Source organism: Phyllostomus hastatus, unplaced genomic scaffold (genome assembly GCF_019186645.2).
Source record: "Phyllostomus hastatus isolate PE091 unplaced genomic scaffold, TTU_PhHast_1.1 phas_contig_80, whole genome shotgun sequence".
In the NCBI taxonomy this organism is placed as follows: domain Eukaryota; kingdom Metazoa; phylum Chordata; class Mammalia; order Chiroptera; family Phyllostomidae; genus Phyllostomus; species Phyllostomus hastatus.
Window position 1 is genome coordinate 7,955,211 of NW_025333960.1, and position 20,794 is coordinate 7,976,004.

At 36.4% G+C, this 20,794-nt stretch overlaps 1 protein-coding gene across 1 annotated transcript in view; it reads right to left on the reverse strand.

Moving 5' to 3' along the window:
* NAPG (NSF attachment protein gamma) overlaps positions 1–20,299 on the reverse strand; it is a 30,144-nt gene extending 9,845 nt beyond the window's left edge. Inside the window, exons 1-8 of the mRNA XM_045850212.1 lie at positions 20,125–20,299; positions 15,933–16,000; positions 13,960–14,044; positions 13,242–13,259; positions 12,341–12,371; positions 8,793–8,902; positions 8,611–8,677; positions 8,252–8,322 (exon numbers count right to left, since the gene is read on the reverse strand). Coding sequence (XP_045706168.1) covers positions 8,252–8,322; positions 8,611–8,677; positions 8,793–8,902; positions 12,341–12,371; positions 13,242–13,259; positions 13,960–14,044; positions 15,933–16,000; positions 20,125–20,180 — 506 coding nt within the window. The 5' untranslated portion in view covers positions 20,181–20,299. The remainder of the gene's footprint in view (positions 1–8,251; positions 8,323–8,610; positions 8,678–8,792; positions 8,903–12,340; positions 12,372–13,241; positions 13,260–13,959; positions 14,045–15,932; positions 16,001–20,124) is intronic.
* Positions 20,300–20,794: the final 495 nt, after the last annotated feature.

The following is a 20,794-nucleotide window of genomic DNA, read 5'->3' on the forward strand; positions in this document are numbered from 1 at the left end:
AGAGGAATTCTGCTTTGTGTGGTCAGCACCTGCACATTAGCTCACACAGCATGGCTGGGGTTAAGTCTCACAGCCAGCCAGCCTAAGGGCTGATCCCATGCACAAATGAGCCAACAGCAATCAAGACCCAAATATTACAGGACAGCACACATAACCCACACAAGGAACATTCCAGGAGCACCCAGCTCAAGTGATCATAGAGACTGCATGACTAGACTCCACAGGTCACCCAGTACCTATAAGGGCAACCCACAAAAACGGGAAGTGATATGAGATCTATCCAATACACAGAAACAAACACAAAGAGGCAGCCAAAATTAGGAGACAAAGAAACAGACCCCAAATGTAAGAACAGGTGAAATCTCCAGGGAAAAAAGCTAAGTAAAATGGAGGCAAACAATTTATTGGACATCAAGTTTATAGTAAGTGGTTATAAGGATGCTCAACAGCAAAGAAAAAGGACATCAAAACCATAAAAAATAAATTAATCACAAATAAAGAAAACAATATCCAAAATGAAGAATACACTGGAAGGAATAAACAGTAGGTTGGATGAAGCAGAGTATCAAATCAGCAATTTGGAAGACAAGGTAGGCAATCAGAACAGCAAAAAGAAAAAAAGAATTTAAAAAGTTAGGATAGCTTAAGGGTCTTTTGGGACAACTCGAAGTATAACAACATACATATGATAGGAGTACCAGAAGGAAAAAGAGAGCAAGGGATCAAGAACCTATCTGAAATAATAATGACCAAAAAGTTCCCTATCTTGATAAAGGAGAAAGACAATCTCAGGAAGCATAGAGAAATCCAAACCAGTTGGACTCAAAGAGGTCCATATCGGGCACATCATGATTAAAATGGCAAAGGTTAAAGAAAAGAGAATCTTAAAAGCCACACACACAAAAAGACAGTTACCCACAAAGTAGCCCCCATAAGACTGTCAGATGATTTCTCAACAGAAACATTTCAGGCCAGAAGGAACTGGCATGGAATAATCAAAGTTATGAAAAGCAAGGATCTACAACCAAAACTACTTTACCCAGCAAAGCTATCACTTAAATTGATGGAGAACTAAAGAGCTTCTCAGGTAAAAAAAAGCTGAAGGAATCTGTTATCACCAAACCAGCTTACAGCAAATGTTAAAGGGTTTGCTTTAAGCAGCAGCAGAAGAAAAAGAAAAAATGTATTTAAAAAATAAAATAGCAATAAATACAATCTATCAATAATTACCTTAAATGTAAATGGCTTAAATGCTCCAATCAAAAGACATAGGGTAACTGCATGGGTAAGAAAACAAGACCCATATATATGCTGTCTATAAGAGACCCACCTCAGAACAAAAGATACACACAGACTTTCTAAAGGGATGGAAAAAGATATTTCATGCAAATGGAAATAAAAAAGAAGCTGGGATATGAAGACTTTATCTGACAACAAATATACATTAAAACCAAGCCTATAGTAAGAGACAGAGGACACTACTTAATTACAAAGGGAGAAATCCACAACAGGATGTAACCCTTGTATACATAAATGGACCCCACATAGGAGCATCTAAATATGTGAAGCAAAACTTGATAGACATAAAGGGAGAGACTGACAGTAATACAGTCATAGTAGGAGACTTGAACACTCCATTAACATCAATGGATAGATCTCCCAGACAAAAAATTTACAAGGAAACAGCAGCCTTAAAGGACACACTAAATCAGATTGATTTAATAAATGTCTTCAGAGCATTTTACCCCAAAGCAGCAGAATATATTTTAAATATACATGGAACATTTTCTAAGATAGACCACATTAGCACACAAAAACAAGTCTCAATAAATTTAAGAAGACTGAAAAAATATCAAGCATCTTCTAACCATAGTAGTATGAAACTAGAAATCAATCACTAGAAAAAAATTGAAAAACAAAGACATGGAGGCTAAATAACATGTTACTTAACAAGGAATGGGTTAACAATGAAATCAAAGGAGAAATCAAGATACCTTGAGACAAATGAAAATGAGAAGACAACCTAAAATCCATGGGGCACAGTGAAAGCAGTCCTAACAGGGATGGGCCTACTTCAGAAACAAGAAAAATCTGACTAAACAATCTAACTTTACAATTAAAGGAAGTTTGAAAGACAAAACAAATCAAAATAATAATAAGCCCAAAGTTAGTAAAAGGAAGCAAATAATAAAGATGAGAGCAGAAATAAATGAGGTAGAATCCTAAAAAATGATAGAAAAGATCAATGAAACAACAGCTGGTTCTTGGAAAGATAAACAAGATTGACAAACTTTTCCCTAGACTTACCAAGAAAAAAGGAGAGAGGACCCAAATAACTAAAATCAGAAATGAAACAGAAGTAACAACTAAACCCAAGGAAACACATATGAGCCCTGGCTGGTGTGGCTCAGTAGAATGAGTGCCATCCTGAATGAATGCTCAGTAGAATGAGTGCTAGTTCGAGTCCCAGTCAGGGCACATGCCTGGGTTGCAGGCCAGGTCCCCCGTTTGGGGCATGGGAGAGGCAACCACACACTGATGTTTCTCTCCCTCTCTTTCTCCCTCCCCTTCCACTCTCTCTTTTAAAAAAGAAAGATATAGATAGTGAGAAAATATTAAAATATTATGAACAACTATATGCAAACAAGTTGGACAACTGGAGGAATTAGATAAATTCCTAAAAACATACAAGTTTCCAAAACTTAATCAGGAAGAACCAGCTTAAAGTAGTAATAAAAAAACTCCCAACAAACAAAAGTCCTGGCCCAGATGGCTTTACAGGTGAATTTTATCAAACATTAAAAGATCTAACACCTCTCCTTCTTAAACTATTCCAAAAGATTCAAGAGGAGGGAAGACTCCCAAAGTCAATTTATGAGGCCAGCATTATCCTAATTCGAAAGCCAGATAAAGACATTTGAAAGAAAGAAAATTATAGGTCAATATCCCTGATAAACACAGATGCTAAAATCCTCAACAAAATATTAGCAAACTGGGTCCAACAATACATTGAAGAAATCATACACCATGACCAAGGGGGATTGGCCCCGGGATGCAAGGTTTGTACAATAGCCACAAATGAATAAACCTGATATACCCCATAAACAAAATGAAGGATAAGAACCACATGAACAGATCAACAGATGCAGAAAAAACATCTGATAACATCCAGCACCCATTTATGATAACAACTCTCAGCAAAGTGGAAACACAGGGAACATACCTCAACATATTAAAGGTCATAAATGACAATCCTACAGCCCATATCACACTCAACGGGCAAAAACTACAAGTGATTTCCTTAAGATCAGGAAGAAAGGGATTTCTGCTTTCACTACTCTTATGCAACACAGTAGCAGAAGTCCTACCTACAGCAATCATAAAGAAAAAAAACAAAAGCCATCTAAATTGTAAAGGAAGAAGTAAAACTGTCATTATTTGCAGATGACATGATACTATATATACAGAACCCAAAGGTTCCACCAAGAAACTACCAGAACTGATAAATCAATTTGGTAAAGTAGCAGGATACAAAATTAATTTCCAGAAATTGGTAGCATTTTTATACACCAAAAATAAACTGCCAGAGAAGGAAACTAAAAACAATCCCATTCATAATTGCTTCAAAAAGAGTAAAATGCCTAGGAATAAATCTAACCAAGGATGCAAAAGACCTGTACCTGGAAAATTAGAAGACACTGAAGAAAGAAACCGAAGAAGATACAAGTAAGTGGAAGCACATACCATATTCATGATAAGAACAATTAACATCATTAAAATATCCATACTTCCCAAAGCAATCTATAGATTCATGCAATTCCTATGAAGATACCAATGGCATAGCTCAAAGAATGAAAACAAAAATTTAAAAAAGTTATATGAAAGCATAAAAGACCTGGAATAGCCATAACAATCTTGAGAAAGAACAAAGTTAAATAAATCACACTACCTGATGTCAAACTATACTACAAAGCCATAGTAATCAAAACAGCATGGTACTTCCATAAAAACAGTCATATAGATCAATGGAACAGAATAGAGAGCCCATAGTGAACACACACCTTTATAGTCAATTGATATTTGACAATGGAGGCAAAAACATACAATGGGGTAAAGATAGTTTATTCAACAACGTTACTGGGGGTATTGGACAGATACATGCAAAAATATAAAACCAGACAACCTTCTTACACTATGCACAAAAATAAACTCAAAATGGATTAAAGACATAAATGTTAGACTTAAAACCATAAGAATCCTAAAAAAAAAATCATAGGCAATATAATGTTGGACCTTTCTTGTAACAATCTTTTTTCTGACATATCTCCTCAGGCAAGGTTACCAAACAAAAAAATAAACAAATGGGACTACATGAAACTGAAAAAGTTTTGCAAAGCAAAGGAAACCATCAACAAAATTAAAAGACAAATTACAGAATGGGAGAGCATATTTGCTGGTGATACATCTGAAAAGGGGTTAATATTCAAAATTTATAAAGCACTCATACAACTCAACTCCAAAAAAACCCCACAAACAATCCAATTGAAAAATGGGAAAATAACCTGAATAGACACTTCTCCAAAGAGAACATTCAGATGGCCAACAGATATGTGAAAAGATGCTCCACCATCACTAATCAGAGAAATGCAAATTAAAACCACAATGAGATATGACCTCACACTTATCAGAACGACTATCATCAATAAATCAGCAACCCAGTGTTGACAAGAATGTAGAGAAAAGGGAAACCTCACACACTGTTGGTGGGAATGCAGATTCTTGCAGCCACTGTAGAAAGCAGTATGGGAGTTACCTCAAAAAATTAAAAAAGGAACTGCCTTATGACCCAGTGATTTCATTTCTGGGAATTTATCCAGAGAAACCTGAAACTCTAATTCGAAAGAATATATGCGCCCCTATGTTCACTGCAGCATTATTTACAATAGCCGAGATTTGGAAGCAGCCCACATGTCCATAAGAATATGAGTGAATAAAGAAGCTGTAGTATATTTACAGAATGAAGTACTACTTGTAAAAAAAGAAGGAAATCTTACTGTTTACAACAGCATGGGTGGACCTGTACAGCATTATGCTAAGTGACATAAGCCACTAAGAGACAGATAAGTACCATATGATTTCACTCGTATGTGGAATCTAGTGAACAAAATGAACTAACAAGGAAAACAGTGACAGACTCATAGACAGACAGAAGGCTTACAGTTGTGAGAAAATGGGAGAGGTGAGACTGGGGAGGTGGTGGAAGGACTGAGCAAAACAAAAAAAAAGAGGAATAACTCATGCATGTGGACAAAAGTGTGGTGACTGCCAGGGAGAGGAGGGTTGGAGGCAGGTGGAGGAGGTATGGGGGGATAAATGGTAATGGAGACTTGACTTGGGGTGGTGAACATACAAAACAGTGTACAGGTGATGTGTTGTGGAATTGTGTACCTGAAAGCTATATAATTTTGTTCACCAGTATCACCCCAATAAATTCAATAAAAAGGAAAAAATGTAAATCTAAAAGAAAAAAAGAAAGCGGGATTTTCTCCCTCACTGGGTATTACAGCAAAGCTCCCTGGATTGGGGTCACTATGAGCCAACCATACAGTGTGCCAATCTACTCAGCTGCCTCAGATCTTTGGAAGGCACAGGATCAGAAAGTCTCACAGGTAAGTCAGATAAGCGTGTTGGAAAAGCCTTTGCCAAGAGGAAGCAAGGACACTGGTCTAGAACTTATTTAAGGGCTCCCAGATGTGACCATTTCACAGATGAAATGTAACTCACTTCTGCATTACAGCTCTCCAGAAATACAAGAAAAACAAGAGACTAATACCAATATATTAAATAGGTTATTTAATTTTGCTATGCTAGGACATAAACTAAACTATTAAGTTAGAATTAAATCTTATAGTCTCAAGTTGATGAAAAATATATGCATATTAATTAAATGTAACAAGCATAAAACTTTAAATTTCATTCCATATTCTATCAGATGTTATTTATACAAAGTATAAAATTACCATCGGTTTTATTTATTTTAGGCAAATGATAGTCTCAAATCAGATTATAATCAAAGTATAAATTAAAGATATTCAAACAGCACATAAATTATCTCAATTATCTTTGTTATTATTGACTCTCCATGTTTTTCTTACCTTGCACTACTTAAATTCCTGATAGAATTAAAGTGGCAGTTGACTTTTAATCCTCTTATACCACATACCCAGTGATACTTATAAAAGTATCAAATTCCTTAATATTCCTAGTAAATTGCAATCAATTTTTACCTTATTAGACAAATTTTTAAAATATTTCCACATTAATTTTTGTCCAACACTGCATTAAATACTATCATTTTTAAATGCATTTTTTAAAGATAAAAAAGCAATAAAACAAATTCATGAAGTAAACAAAAGACTTCTTGGTTGCCCTAAATTTATAAGTGTCCACCTTTCAAGGAATCAAGATAACCCTCTCATTCCTGCTGCTCTTTCAATTCACACATTTCCCCTCTACTGACACTGTGAGAAAACTTAGTACTTGTTATAAAATCATGATTCTCAGACACATATCACAACCAACCAGTAACTTCTTCAGAATGGTGGTGGCTACCACCCCTAAATGGAGCTCTCTTAAGGTACATGTATACATAACTGGAAAATGTTCCTCCACTGACCTCCCCAGGGACATCTTAGATCCACCCCCTCTTTGCTACTTCCCTTAAAACACAGTTTTAGATAATCTGCATTTCAGGCAACAAAAGAGAAAAGGATGTGGAAAGCAGAAATACCTTAAGGAAGCTGAGGCAGAGCACACTCCTACACAGAGTCATCCCACCTTCTGCCCTTACTTCCAACTCCACTTCTTAGGCCTTCAGTGGGGCCCTGTGAAAAGGCCCCCACTTCAAAGAGCTCTATGAAGGCAGTGGAAGCCTTGTAGGAGGACCATTTGGGGTGGGAATAAATGAGAAAAGGAGGTAAAGGTATGCCAGACCTGCCTATCTGCTCAGTGACAAAGACTCAAAGACACAGCTTCCTGCTTCTACAGTGTGGAACCCCGATCACAAGGATCAAAATCTAGGTACCACCTTTCACTTCAGCTATTCTGCAACAGCCTGAAACCACCACCATGGTTTTATTTCTGCAAGGAATCCTTTCAGAGACTAAACTCAATTTTTTAGGCTACCATTTATTAGTTGGACAATGCCAGAGTTAACATTTCAACTGTTTTAATTTCTAGGAAGCCAAGAGCATTAACATGAATAAAGGTAATAACCCAAGGCTGATTTATAGATTAAATTGTGCTTCATGGTTTAATATAAAGTCTTAGTTTAAAAACAGAATAAAAATGTTATTGATTAATCAATGAAAAATGTCCTATAAAATTGTACATTTAAATGAGAACATTTAATAGTTATTAATTCTGTATTAATTTATTCTGATGCTACTCTAAATGTTTGAATTATATTTTAGAATCTGCAGTCTTAATGAAGAAAAAAAATCCTTAATTCAATCTCAGAAAGGGATTCATATATTACTCAGTCATTTCTTTTTTGATTCCTTGACAAAATGTGTCTTGGGTCTTTCCTGTCAATGGAGAGCTAGGGGCATATTTCAATTAAGATATCTATCTTCAGACTCACAGTCTCTTATGGGTATTTATCTTAACTGTTGTAAAACAAGAGCTCAGCAAACAGAATTTTATGAATGACAGAAATTATTTACTAAGTTTAAATTGAGGCAAAGTAAAAAAGAAAGGAAGGTCCAGCAGGGATTCTAGGTGTCTGGGATCCAGCTGTTTGTGCCTTAGGCCATATATTTAAAAGATAAAAAGTAAATACCCTATTTAATGACACTATTTGGTTATCAAAAAGTTGTCTATTTTCAGGCGTGAGTATTTAGGGCATCTTGTTATCTATGCCTACAGATACTTCTCAAGAAGAGACATTAAAATCTAACGAAGTATCAGATCTAGAAAATTGCTCTCTAGTGCTGCTGAGCCAGCTCTTATGCAGTAAAAGCACATTGTATGATACTTTTTGAAGTTACACTTTAGAAAAACAGCAGATCTTTTAATATTTAACTCAATGTGCCATCTCATACACATCAATTTTTGTACTGGGTCACCTGGTGTGTCTACGGCTTACACCAAAAAGATTAACATGCCAATCCCAAAATTACTTAACTAGTTACAAACATGAACTAAAGGTATAATATACATGGACAAACATGAACAGTTTTGGAAAACTTACCTGCGTCCTCGTACTAGCAGTCTGGAAGCTTTTCCTAGTAATTCAACTGCCTGCCGTAAACGTTCCTCATTCTGAAGGAATCAAACAAAAGAGAGTGTTGGCTGCTTTAATGGAGTAATATTTTTCCCTCCAATAAATACCAAATAAAGAAGTAATGGCACTCAATATGAGCGTGAGGGGTTGTGGTGGGAGGGTGGCACCAAAAGGGCTAGTCCACTTCATTACTCTCCAATAGAAAAATATAAGGTTCAGCTGTGAGTACAGGAAAGTTCCATAAAGTAACTGCTGTTTCTCTATTTTCCTCCATATTATGAATCGAAATATTCTAAGTATACTTGAAGAAAAAAATTCAAACTTACTTCAAACACATTAGCTGTCTGTTGATATAACTGTACAGCCTTTTCTGGATCTACATTTTCTATAAGCCTAAATTAGAAAAGAAAATTTGACTTATGTGAGAAATAGAAAACTTATTTCTCAATGGACTTTATTAAGACAAAAAGATAAAGGCTTCTGTGCAGAGACTCTTCCAAACACTCACTTTCCAGCTCGCTCCAATGCCATGGCTGCTGTGTCAGGGGTGCCGTTTTCTAGATACATCATGCTGGCTTTCTCAATCAGCTGAACAGCCTCCGGTAGTTTCTGCATCTCCTTTAGGCAAAAGATACGGTGTGGATCAGCAAATGCACCATCTTAAATAATCAAAGTTAATCTAAAATTCAATTATCTTATCCCTGAGTCATGAAGGTAAATGAGTCAAACCTTACACAATAAATATACTTAAAATGAAATGCCTTCACACAGTTATTCTCCCCATCAAGCTTCATTTAGCCAAACTAAATATGTATCAGTTAATTTCTACAGAGAATTCATCACTTCACAGAATTTCAGGGAAACTACACAAAGAGTGAAAACCAAAACATTTGCTCTTTACTGTTTTTGTAAGCATTCAAAATTCTTTGAACATTAACTGAGTCCCTACTATATATATATATGGAGTACACAAAACCAGTAGCCCAAACAGCTGTATCTTACAAGTGCCTCTTGTTTAAACCATTCAGTATTTTAAATCAGATACTTTCACAAAAGCTGTTTTATGACTTCCTATTTTTAAGAAATATCAAAATCTATGGCATCAGCAAGCTTACATTCCCACATGGCAATAACACTCTAGTGCTAAGTAGCAGTGGTCTTGGTAGAGGCATACCACCTGCTGGAGGTAGACTCACTTCTCCCCATAAATCCTGCTGGCCTACACACCCAGGACCACCTCCTTCATCTCGATCACTCCCCTATCCCCTGAGTTCGCAACCAACTTCCATGCTGAACGCCAGCAAAAGAGTAACTCTTTTTTTTTAATATATTTTTAAAGATTTTATTTATTTATTTTTAGAGAGGGAAGGGAGGGAGAAAGAGCAAGAGAGAGAAACATCAATGTGCGGTTGCTGGAGGTCATGGCCTACAACCCATGCATGTGCCCTGACTGGGAATCGAACCTACAACACTTTGGTTCGCAGCCCGCACTCAATCCACTGAGCTATGCCAGCCAGGGCAAAAGAGTAACTCTTTATCTTACCATTAAACCATAAGTCTCAGCATCCTGTGGACATCATATCTAGTATCTCCATATTAAAACTTTTTTAAAAATTTTAAAAATTCATTTAAAAGTTTGATATAAAGTATACAGGCATTATTTATTTAGGGTTGACATGCTGTATGTTAATGTAAGCTCCATGCTAACACCTGTTTCCAAATCCACCTATTTAGTCTCTCACTAAGTTGACAAATTTTTTATGATGCAAAACTTGCACTCTAAACTTTAAAATGTAACTTTTTTATTATTTAGCTATGGAGATAAATAATGAAACAGACTAAAAGACACTGCACAAAGTAAGTTGCTCTCAAACTCAAGTGTAATGATATCAGTTAATATAACCTCAAATCTAGGTGAAAAAAATCTTTTTGTTATAGAAACCAAAGGTCAAGGAAAGAATCAAGTGTTTATGGTATACACTGAAGGATATTTGGTAGAAAGGGAAGGTGAATGTAACAAAGTCTATTTCACCCACTTTAAATCTGAGGGTTACTTTGGCTTTTACAGAATATTTTTTCCCCCAATTCACTGATCCATTAATTAAATAAATATATACTGAGAAGGTACAATATATAAAACATTAGGGGGATTAAAGAAATACATCACAAGGTACTATCCTTCATGAGTCTTACCCTCATAGGCAGGGCAATATGAAGTACCATCTAAGTAATGTGTTTAAAAATTAATTAAGTACCTCTTCTTGCTTTTGCATCAAATCAAGGATGACTCTGAGCTGCAGAGGCCCAACCACAATGCTGACAACTCTCCATAAAAAAAAGATGGGCTGCCTACCTAAAAGTTATACTGTTTTATACTCTTCCCCCCGTTCTTCTAGTACAGCAAAATCATAATGATAAAATTAAAATGTGCCCATTCTCAGTGGCTTGGCCTGTGTGCTGTAGTAACCTCATCACTTCTTTGGAGCGAACAGGATATGAAATCACAACAGCTATGAAATGACAGAGCCAGAGGTTGATTCAACAAGTTCCCACGTCTTCCCCTGAGTCTCCACTGACAAACTCTCCCTTCCTAAACTTCAACAGGGGATGAACGTGAAGGTTTGTATGACAAAATGGCGGAAACTTTATCCATCAGGGAGCTCAGGACTCCTAAGAGTCCTAATTGTCTCATGACTATTCAAAAGCGTTTAATTTAAATACAAGAGAATGCCAGACTGTACTTTCTTTTGTCTTTTTCTTTATCCATAGGCTTATTTTTCCTTCATTCAAAGCAGTGCCATTCAAATCCTTAAATTAAAAGATTAAAAAGAAAATAATTGCTGCATAATAATCATTGATGAAAACTAAAGCCTTAGCGCAGCTGTTAGAATACAAGCTGAGGCTGTGAAGATTATATATTATTAGCGGTCTAGCATTTCTGCATTAAGACAGTGTATCCTAGTAACAGGCACAAAGTACACTGAGATTTCATGAGGCACCTTCGCACTTCCTAGTCTCAGGAGAAGCTATCTCTCTATTTCTTTATGAATTAGAACTACAATTAGAATTCCTGGGTCAAAGGCTATGAAAACTCTTAAAACCCTTGATATATATTATGAAAGTATTTTTTAATGACAAAATATTCCTGAAAACATTAAATATAAACAGTAAGATATAAAACTGTACATAGAACATTTTCTATTTTCTATATATGTGAAAATGTATTAGGTGAAAATAACTACAAGAAGAAAACTAAATATGTTAACACAATTTCTAACATTCTTTAATCTTTTCAGTACTTGTAAATGTTCTATAATGAGCAAGTATTCACTTAAAACAATCAGTAAAACTATAGAAGTTGTAAAAATTAAAAACAGTAAGTTCTCAAAATGCTTTACAATAAATAATTCAAAACAACTTTTTACCATATCAGAGAACATAAAAATGCAAAGGAAAATGTTTTATTTCAATTGCCACTGGCATATTTTGAGAGTCAGTGTCATAAAGTAGTATATTCTGTCTCACAGCAGTATATTCATTCCCAACCTATTTTTAAGAAGCAGAAATATGAAAAGCAGCATAGCCACATTAACCAAAATATTCCATTAAAAAAGAATCAGTTAAATAGCAACAGCTTAAGTCTTTGTTTCTCTTCAATGCCAACTGATATTTATATAAAACAAGCGAAAATCTCTTTCTATAACTCATGGGTAGTAAAAAATACATACTTGTAATTTTTTACTACAGTAAGATGTCTTACGTTTCTCAAAATCAGGGAGACTGCCCACATAGTTCGTTGTTTAGCAATATACTCACTCCTGGTCACAAAGCTTAGAACCTTGGGGGTTCCCAGTTCCCTCCATAATGTTCTCTGAAATTTCACTTTTAAACTTGTTATCTTATGACACACACAGTGTACCCTGTAGGTCCAATTAACATGGCTTTCTCTTGCCTTACAGCAAGGAAGGAGACTTTTCAACTTCAACATAAATTTACTTCATTATGGGGTAGTTCATTCATTCTACCTATATAACAGTATGACAGAACATTACTAACCTTCAACATCATGCCAGCTTGCTCATAAGCTCTGCAAAGAGAATATAATTTCTAGGATGAGATCTTAAAGAAAAAAGGAGGAGGAAAAACTTTCTGCAAATAAGGAAAGTTACTTCACTTTTAACTGGCTCAGGCACTACATATACTTTAGGCTTGCATTCGCACAGAACATTATTTTTTCTTCTTTTTATTTTTGAGGGCAATAATGCCTTAGAAACATCAGGCATCTGACTTGCAGGGATTTTATTTTGCAAATGCAAAATTAAGTGTGACTCGGAAAGGTTAAATAAGCATCTACTTGACAAGGCTAAATCCAAGTTGTTTTTTTTTATATTTTATTTATTTATTTTTAGAGAGGGAAGGGAGGGAGATAGAGAGAGAGAGAGAGAGAAACATCAATGTGCGGTTGCTGGGGACCTGGCCTGCAACCCAGGCATGTACCCTGACTGGAAATCAAACCTGCGACACTTTGGTTCGCAGCCTGAGCTCAATCCACTGAGCTACACCAGCCAGGGCTAAATCCAAGTTTTTAAACAAATAAGTATTCTCCAAAAAAGCGGGACAAAGACTCCTATTTTTCTCCATAGGCACTATTAACTATCAAGAAAGAGGGGAAAAAGAGAGGTTCTAACTTACTTGGTTTTTCATAGGTTACTGAATAGAATGATCTTAAAAATATTAATGTGGATTTAATTTAAATACTTTATCTTAGGAGAGCTTAGTTTCAAGGTTCAGGTAAACACTGAAACAAAGGAAATTATTTTTATTTAAGTCAATATCAAAAAACTCACTATTTACAAATCTATATTGTAGGAAAAACTTACTGACCTATGGAAAGACAGCAACATTTAAAACATAATAATCTGCAAACACATGAAAATATGGGAGAATATTTACTTACTTGGCAGCATGAAAAAGACTGAATGGATGTAACAAAGTCAATATTAAGGAAAAAAAGCAAATCAACCATTTCTAAATATTTACTACTTAAAAGACAAAGGTAACTAAATCACTGCCCCAGTGGAAATCCAAAGGGCAAATCCTAAAAACAGGAAAAAAAGAAATAACTTAAACCCTGCTGATATCTCTTAGAACTTCATAATTCACAAGAATAGCACACAGATTTTAAACTAGTTCCATTATGCATTAATATGACGAGTTTTACTAAAATGCAAGGCTGCTATAATCAAAATTAGCAAGTGAGACAAAATAAACAATTTTCAGTACAAGTTTTAAAAAACTTCAGGAAAATCTTATTTGAAATACCTGAGGAAGACTGTATTTTAAAAATATTTATATAGCAGTTTATATATCACCAATACCTGTGCTACCTCTTAATTCCTCAGTGCCTATCTACAGATTTTCCTCACTTCATCCCAAGTAAAACCATTATTAAGCAAATCCAGAAAAATAAAAAATAAACTCTCAAATGTAACTCTGCAAAGCAGTATAGACCTTATGATCAAAAGTAATAAATGCTTCTTCAAAGTTTAAATATACTGATTGCTTCCTAATCTAACAGTATTGTACTCCACATGTAGCAAATTTATAACAAGTGAAAATGCATTTTGTCAAAATCATGGAATTGTCAAGTCCTTTTTAAAGGCTGAAAAAGATACGCCCTGTTATTCTCATGGGCAACAGCTTCTCTCAGACAGGCATCTTTTGCTTGCTCAAACTGTTTGGCATTTTTAAAAGCAACAGCTGAAATAAAACAACAAAAAGACTTTCTATTTCCACCACTTAAAAAATTTCAAATGAATCATTACTGAAATCTGTATCATGTGTAAAGTATTAGAAAATATGTATACTTACTTTAATCAAAATTTAGGAAGAGTCATAAAACTTTAAAATATTACTTTTCTAAAGCAATTTTCTTATCACAGTTCAATAATCAATAACTTAGAAGTATTTTCAAAAGTTTGGTTGGTTTCTTATTTGTACACTATTTCCTATAAATCAGTGCTACCTCCACTCAAAACCAAGAAGTCTTCCTAAATAACACCAACATCTAAGCTTTGAGAAACTAAGATAGCATCAGTCAAACCAATGCTCCCAAATAATAGGTACTATCACAAAAAACAGTACCTTACTTCACTAGTTTTATATTTAATTAAAAAAAACAGTGCTTTAGTTATAGCTTATTCCATCTTTTAAATTATTTTGAAATAAAGACCAATAAATACATTAAATATTTTTATAATAAACCCTTCTATTCGGCACAATCTTTAAAATAAATGCCTAAAAACTAAAAATGCATTTAAAGTAAAGCTTTTGTACTGTTCAGGTTTCTGTGGGAAAAAACCCTCACTATCCAGAGTTAAAATATAATGTTCATTGATGTAAAATGTCATCATCAGAGCAAAACAATTAGGACTGGCTCTAAAATATATTACATTTACCAAAGGTTGCTTACAAATACATAAAAAGGATACAACTTTTTTTAAAAAGGTATTTGTTAAAAATACACTCTTAAAATTCTCTTTAGTAAAATACTGAAAGTAAACTACCAAAACTATTTCCCCTCTCTGACTTGAATGTATTTTGCATAAACTTATAAAAGAAAATAATTAAAGAATGCTTTAATGGGAAAAACCTGACCTGAAATATTTATTTTTGAAAGCAGCTCATGGTCTCAGATGTATATAAAACAAATCCGTGTCAAATTTCCCTCATGGGAATTTAAAAAATGTTGTCCTCCCATTACAAAAGCTTCTTGTACAGGTGTCCATAAAATCCATATAAGGCTTGATCTTTTAATAATTTTCCCTTTAAATATGATATATAAATACCAGAGAATTTACTCAGGATTTAAACAAAAGTGCTAAAGACTCATTTGTTGTCATTTCTTTTATTATGTAGAAAATAACACCTTTATTGTACTGATTAGCTTCAACTTATACATTTTTTTTTCTTTGGTGATATACTAAAACTAAAGTTTGCCAAAAGCCCAGTACCTACAGTCTCTACGCTAGGATAATAAAAGTGATCAGAAGGTGCTATCACTGAAACACAATCACAGATATGCTAAAAGCTATATCCATACTTTAAAAGTGCTAAATTTTTAGCAAAGCCCCTATCCGTTGCATATTTCAGATTATTTTTATCTTACATACAGGTAAATATATTCTAATATTTATGTAACTTAACACTCATGAACATTTATCAGTATATCTCAAAGTCTCATTAAAAAATCATGCACCAAACACATGATTTTAGATCTGCTTACAATAAGGCATTACAAAAAGTTTAACAAAAACCTGTATTCAATAACAGGAATTATAAAAAAGAACATGGCAAATTTCTAGAGATACTATGCAACTGAATGAAGTTCAAGAATATATATCCAATGCTAAAAACCTGCAGCTAAGCTCTGCCAACCCTACTCATCTCTGCTGTCATGAAGAAATATGGAGATCTCTGACTCAGCCCTCAACACATTTGAAACTAACAAGTGTTAAACACGCAGGGGATTGGGTTGTTGTTTACCAGAATCTTACAGGAAGCATTAAGAGCAAGTATTATGCTGAGAGAAAGTTTCAGCCCACTCTAAGATTGCACATTGGAGTTATAGAGCTATAGTCACACATACCTGCTTTTCCATATTCAGAAGCAGCACTATCATAATCTGGCTTCCACTTTAAAAAACCAGTTTTCAGGCTACAATGAAAGAAAGACATATTTCTTAGAGGTTGCCAACCACATTTATAAGTTAGAACTCTGCTTGTAATGACTTTATAGGTCATTAAAAAAAAGGAAGAGGAGCCATCAGGTAACAAGTCCCCATCCAACCTTATTTACAATTTAATACAACCTCACCCTTTTCCCTCCCATTGCCATAAACATGGTTTTCCTCCCTTTGAAGTGCCTGTATAGCATCCAGGTATAGCAGAGATTACCTGAAAATGTGCTAGAAATATAAATTGTTGCCCTGTCCAAGACCCACAGAACCAGTGACTGGGGTGACCAGCCTGTAACAAGCCCCGAGGCAATTTAAATTTAAGGCTTGAAGCCCTCTAAAGCACAGCACAAGTAAGCATTTGGATTTGTGAGACTGAAGCTCAAGAGAAAAGCTGGAGAGATTAAATGAGGAGTTATGAGCATATGCCACACCAAGAATCCTGTTAGATCCTCTTAGGGAGGCCTTGAGAGGGGGCTGAAAGACTGCAAAATACAAACATTTAGAGGAACAACAGAGGGAGTCACCAAAAAAAGCTGCAAATTAGCCACCAGTGAACAAGAATAACCAGAAAGGCAGGGATGTTATGAAAACAAGAAAAGGTGCTTTCAAGGATCACTATTGGCATCTCAGATGCCAAACCAAAGAACAATCAATTCTGAGTCCTTACCTTACCTGCCCTTTCTGCAACATTTTATTTTCTTGCTCTAATTTAAAATAATTACGCATCTCCAGTTTAAATTAACTTAGTGACTATCAAGCTTGCCTGTGCGTAAGAATTGCTAAATAAACACCATCTTAGATTCTAAATTTCAATTCTATTAGCTTATATATAACATTGTCAGCATCAAATCATCCCTGAGATATGGGGAATCCCCTCAGAAGTATACCTTCATTTTGTGACAGCTATGTGAACTGCCCAGAGGCCCTAACTTTAAAGGAACATTTTTCTGCCAATTAAATTTATTTAATATTTGTACTTGTGTATATACTGGTATGATGCAAATCTGTAACTTTTCAAGCTTACCAAGAGTATTTTTGCTCAAAATAATTCCTTAAATTGCAGTCTGTCCACTCTAACCCACAAAATTGAGGAAGCATGCAATAAAACAAAAATTTCATCCTCCACCCCACTCCAGAGCACTTATTATATCTTGTGTATCAATAGAAATTTTAATTTCACCCAAAACAAGGTATAATAATTTAACTGTCTAATGGACTATACATTAAAAAGTTAGAGATTTAAAACTACAGTATTGGATTGGCCAAAAAGTCTGTACATAAAATAAAAGACACACTTTTCACTTTCACCGATAACTTTATTGATTTGGATATTTTGAGTATGTTGGCTATCTCCCACGTGGTATAACACTGACTGTTGTCAATTAATGTCTCAATTTGATCGCTATCAACTTCAACCGGTCTACCCAACTGAGGGGCATTGTCCAGCAAGAAATCTCCAGTGTGGAACTTCACAAACCACTTTTCACACATTCAATCAGTCATTTCTCCATACACTGCACAAGCCTTTTTTTTTTTTACGTTTCAGTTGTGTTTTTACCTTTCTTGAAGTGAGAAAGTATAATATGCTGAAAATGTTGCATATTTTCTTCAATCTTCAATGTTAAAATGGCTAACAAAAAATCACCCATTTTGATAAGGTTTTTTTAAAAAGCAAGTTGATATAACAACTGTCACAATACAATCTAACAAAATTGTTTCGAATGAAGTTAAAGACAAGTAAGCACTACTAAAGCCATAATAAGGGGGAAAAAAACCAATAAACTTTTTAGCCAACCCAATAATCATTCCCAGTAAACTATTAATTTCTAATCAGGAAGTGAGAAGGCACTCTGCTAAGTTTAGTTCAATGGCTGTAACTGTTTTGACTATTTTATTCAAAAGAGTCAATAAAGAAATTCTGTTGAGGTTAACAGTTTAATCGATTTCCATAGGACCAAAACCCACAAAACTACCACCTGTTTGAGGGGGTTAATTATAATTACAAAACTACTTGGCAATATGGAACCGTATTATCACTAGAAGACAGAAATATCAAAACGCCTCTGTTCGAGGCCCATTTTTCCCGCCACCTACCAAGCCTTCAAACACAACACAATCAAGCCTCAATCCAACACCTCCCCAACCCAGCCCTACCCACCCACCATGTTCATTCATCTCTGCTTCCGCTGAGGGTCTCTCCACCACTCCACCTCCCAAGTTAGAAGCATAGGGATCAAGCCTCTGCTTCCATATCCAGTCAAGTCATTAAAGCTTTTCAATTCTAAGGAAAGTCACCCAATCCTGCTGCTTGTACTGTTGCTTTAATTGGGGCCCTCACCATGACAGCCTATGAACCTACAATGGGAGGTCACCTTTTGGGTTCTGCCCTGCTCTCCTCTTCCATTCCTTCCAATCTTGACACAGCAACCTTTCCTTACCTTGTATCTCAACTGAAGCCACTCTACACTTCATATCTAGCAATGAATACCTTATTTTGACTCACCTGTTTACTTGTCTATCCTCCTGTGATTTCTAGGCTCTTGAGGAAGAGACCACTTTTTAGCTCAGTAAGCCCAGTAGCCTGTGTACAGATACACAGTAACAACTCTGTAAGTTTGTTTACTAAATATGCCAAAATTTTCACTCTCCCCTCCTCCCAGTCCATTCTCCACATCGCTACATCTCCTTTAGCTAAAATAAATCTAACCAGGTCCCACTGGTTACTATATCCCTAGGAAAGCTAGGGTTCAGGACCATTCGAGCAGAGGGGCAGACCTTTCACAGTCTGGCCCCAACTCTTCTCCATTCGGGCTCACGCCCTGGGTACTGCAGCTACTCTACATTTAGTTTCCCAGCACATATTCAGGCCTGTGCTTAAACTGTATCCTGGGCATGGATTCGGTTATAGGATTTCCCCTCCTCTAAATATTTATTTTTCGGGCCCTGCTCAGAAATCACCTTTATTAACATGTGTCTAAAAATCCCCAGGCAGCATAACCTCTCCCTCTGTTACCAAAGCACAGTTAACAGCTTTAGGATGATCTTTATTACAGACACTATTGTAATAATACTTTTGTGCTTGTTCTCAATAAACAGAAAGATTGTTGTAGGCACCTATACCAAAAAAATCCCAGTACCTTCCGCACTGAATGGAAATAATGTGGTACAACAGAAATAGCTTGAGTTTTTCCCATTGGTGGAGAAATGTATCTGCCACCATTCCACTGTGCAGCCTTGTGTAAGTTATTGTGAGGCTTCTTCAAGTCTCAGTTCCCCTTCGGTAAAAAGAGAATCTCTATTTGCAGAGTTGTGGAGATGTCAGTCAGATTACGTATATGAAGCATCTAACACAGAGCACAATGTAGCCATCTCATTACCTCGAACTGTCAGATAAAAATTCAATGGGCGTTAATGCAACCGAGGAGCAGGAGAGTGTCACAGGGATTATGCAGAAATCAATTCAGTTTCACAAATATTTGTTGGGTGCCTATTACATACCGTAGAAGCTGGCCCGAACAAACGTACAAAGACTAAGGAAGCACAGTTCTTGCCCCCAGGAAGAGTATAATGGGACATGACAAAGGGTCAACGAGGAATTTTCAGGGTAAATCTGTAGCCCACTACCCAGCGAAAAGCAGTTTTTTAAGTAGTGGTCCTTAACGGGGGCGACTTTATCTCTCCCGGGACTTTGGTTGTCACAATCAGGGAAGGAGTGAGGAGAGGCATAGTACTGGCATCCAGCCGGAACAGGCCAGGGATGTTGCTAAACACGCTACAATGCACAGGGCAGCCCCCACCACAGGGACTCATCCAGTCCAAAGTGCTGAGGTTAAAGAAACCAAGTTCAGAGCAAAAGCGACGTAGCTTTGACCACACGGACTCCCAGAAAGAGCGCACGGACGACTTCCGGCGGGGTGGGGGGGCAACCACACTTAGCTGTAGCAGCCCGCGCCGCCAGCCGTCGCAGGCCGCTGCTGCCACTGTCTCCCCCAGACCACCCCCCCACTCCCCCGCCCACTCCATTCCCTTACGTCCTTCTTTCAACCCGGCCTGAAAGGGGCACGACCCCAGGGCCCATGCAGACGACATTAGAATCTCTCACTATTTCTCAGCTTTGGCGAGGTGCTCCAGCCCCTCATTTATCTTCTGAGCCGCCATCTCCACTGTCCCAACCCTAGATAGCAGAGAGCCCGGCTGAGAAAGCTTGGGAACACCCAGCCAAAAGCCAGGTTAGCGCAACAGCCAAGCGGCTACTGGGGCCAGCAGAGGTCAAATCTAATAAAGCAAAACAGGTACGGAAGCCCGTCAGGGATCGGGGGGAGGCAGACACTGCGCAGGCGCATAGAGCCGGAGCTCTGTCAGACCGTGTGTTTCTAGCGCAAGTGCTGTGGTGTGTCAAAGATGGTTCCTTCATTCAATCAACAAATATTTATTGAACACCTCATATGTGTCAGGCACCATTCTAAGCACCGGAAAAGCAGCAGGGAGTTACAACAGACAAAAAACCGAAGCCTTTGTGGAGCCTTGCCTTTCCACTCATGTGAAAACGCATTGGCGTTATAATGTATTACGTTTGTCCATAGTTAGAATAGTTCATTTTTTTCATTTCGCCTTTTGAGTGTCAACTATATATCAGTCAGTAAGTAAAAACAGATTATTCCTGATTATTGTCATAGAATTACTCGACCAATACAAACTGTGGTGAGTGCTCTGAATGAGAAGTTCAGAGATCTAAGATCACTTGCGACCATCTAGCGGAAGTGAAGGCAGTA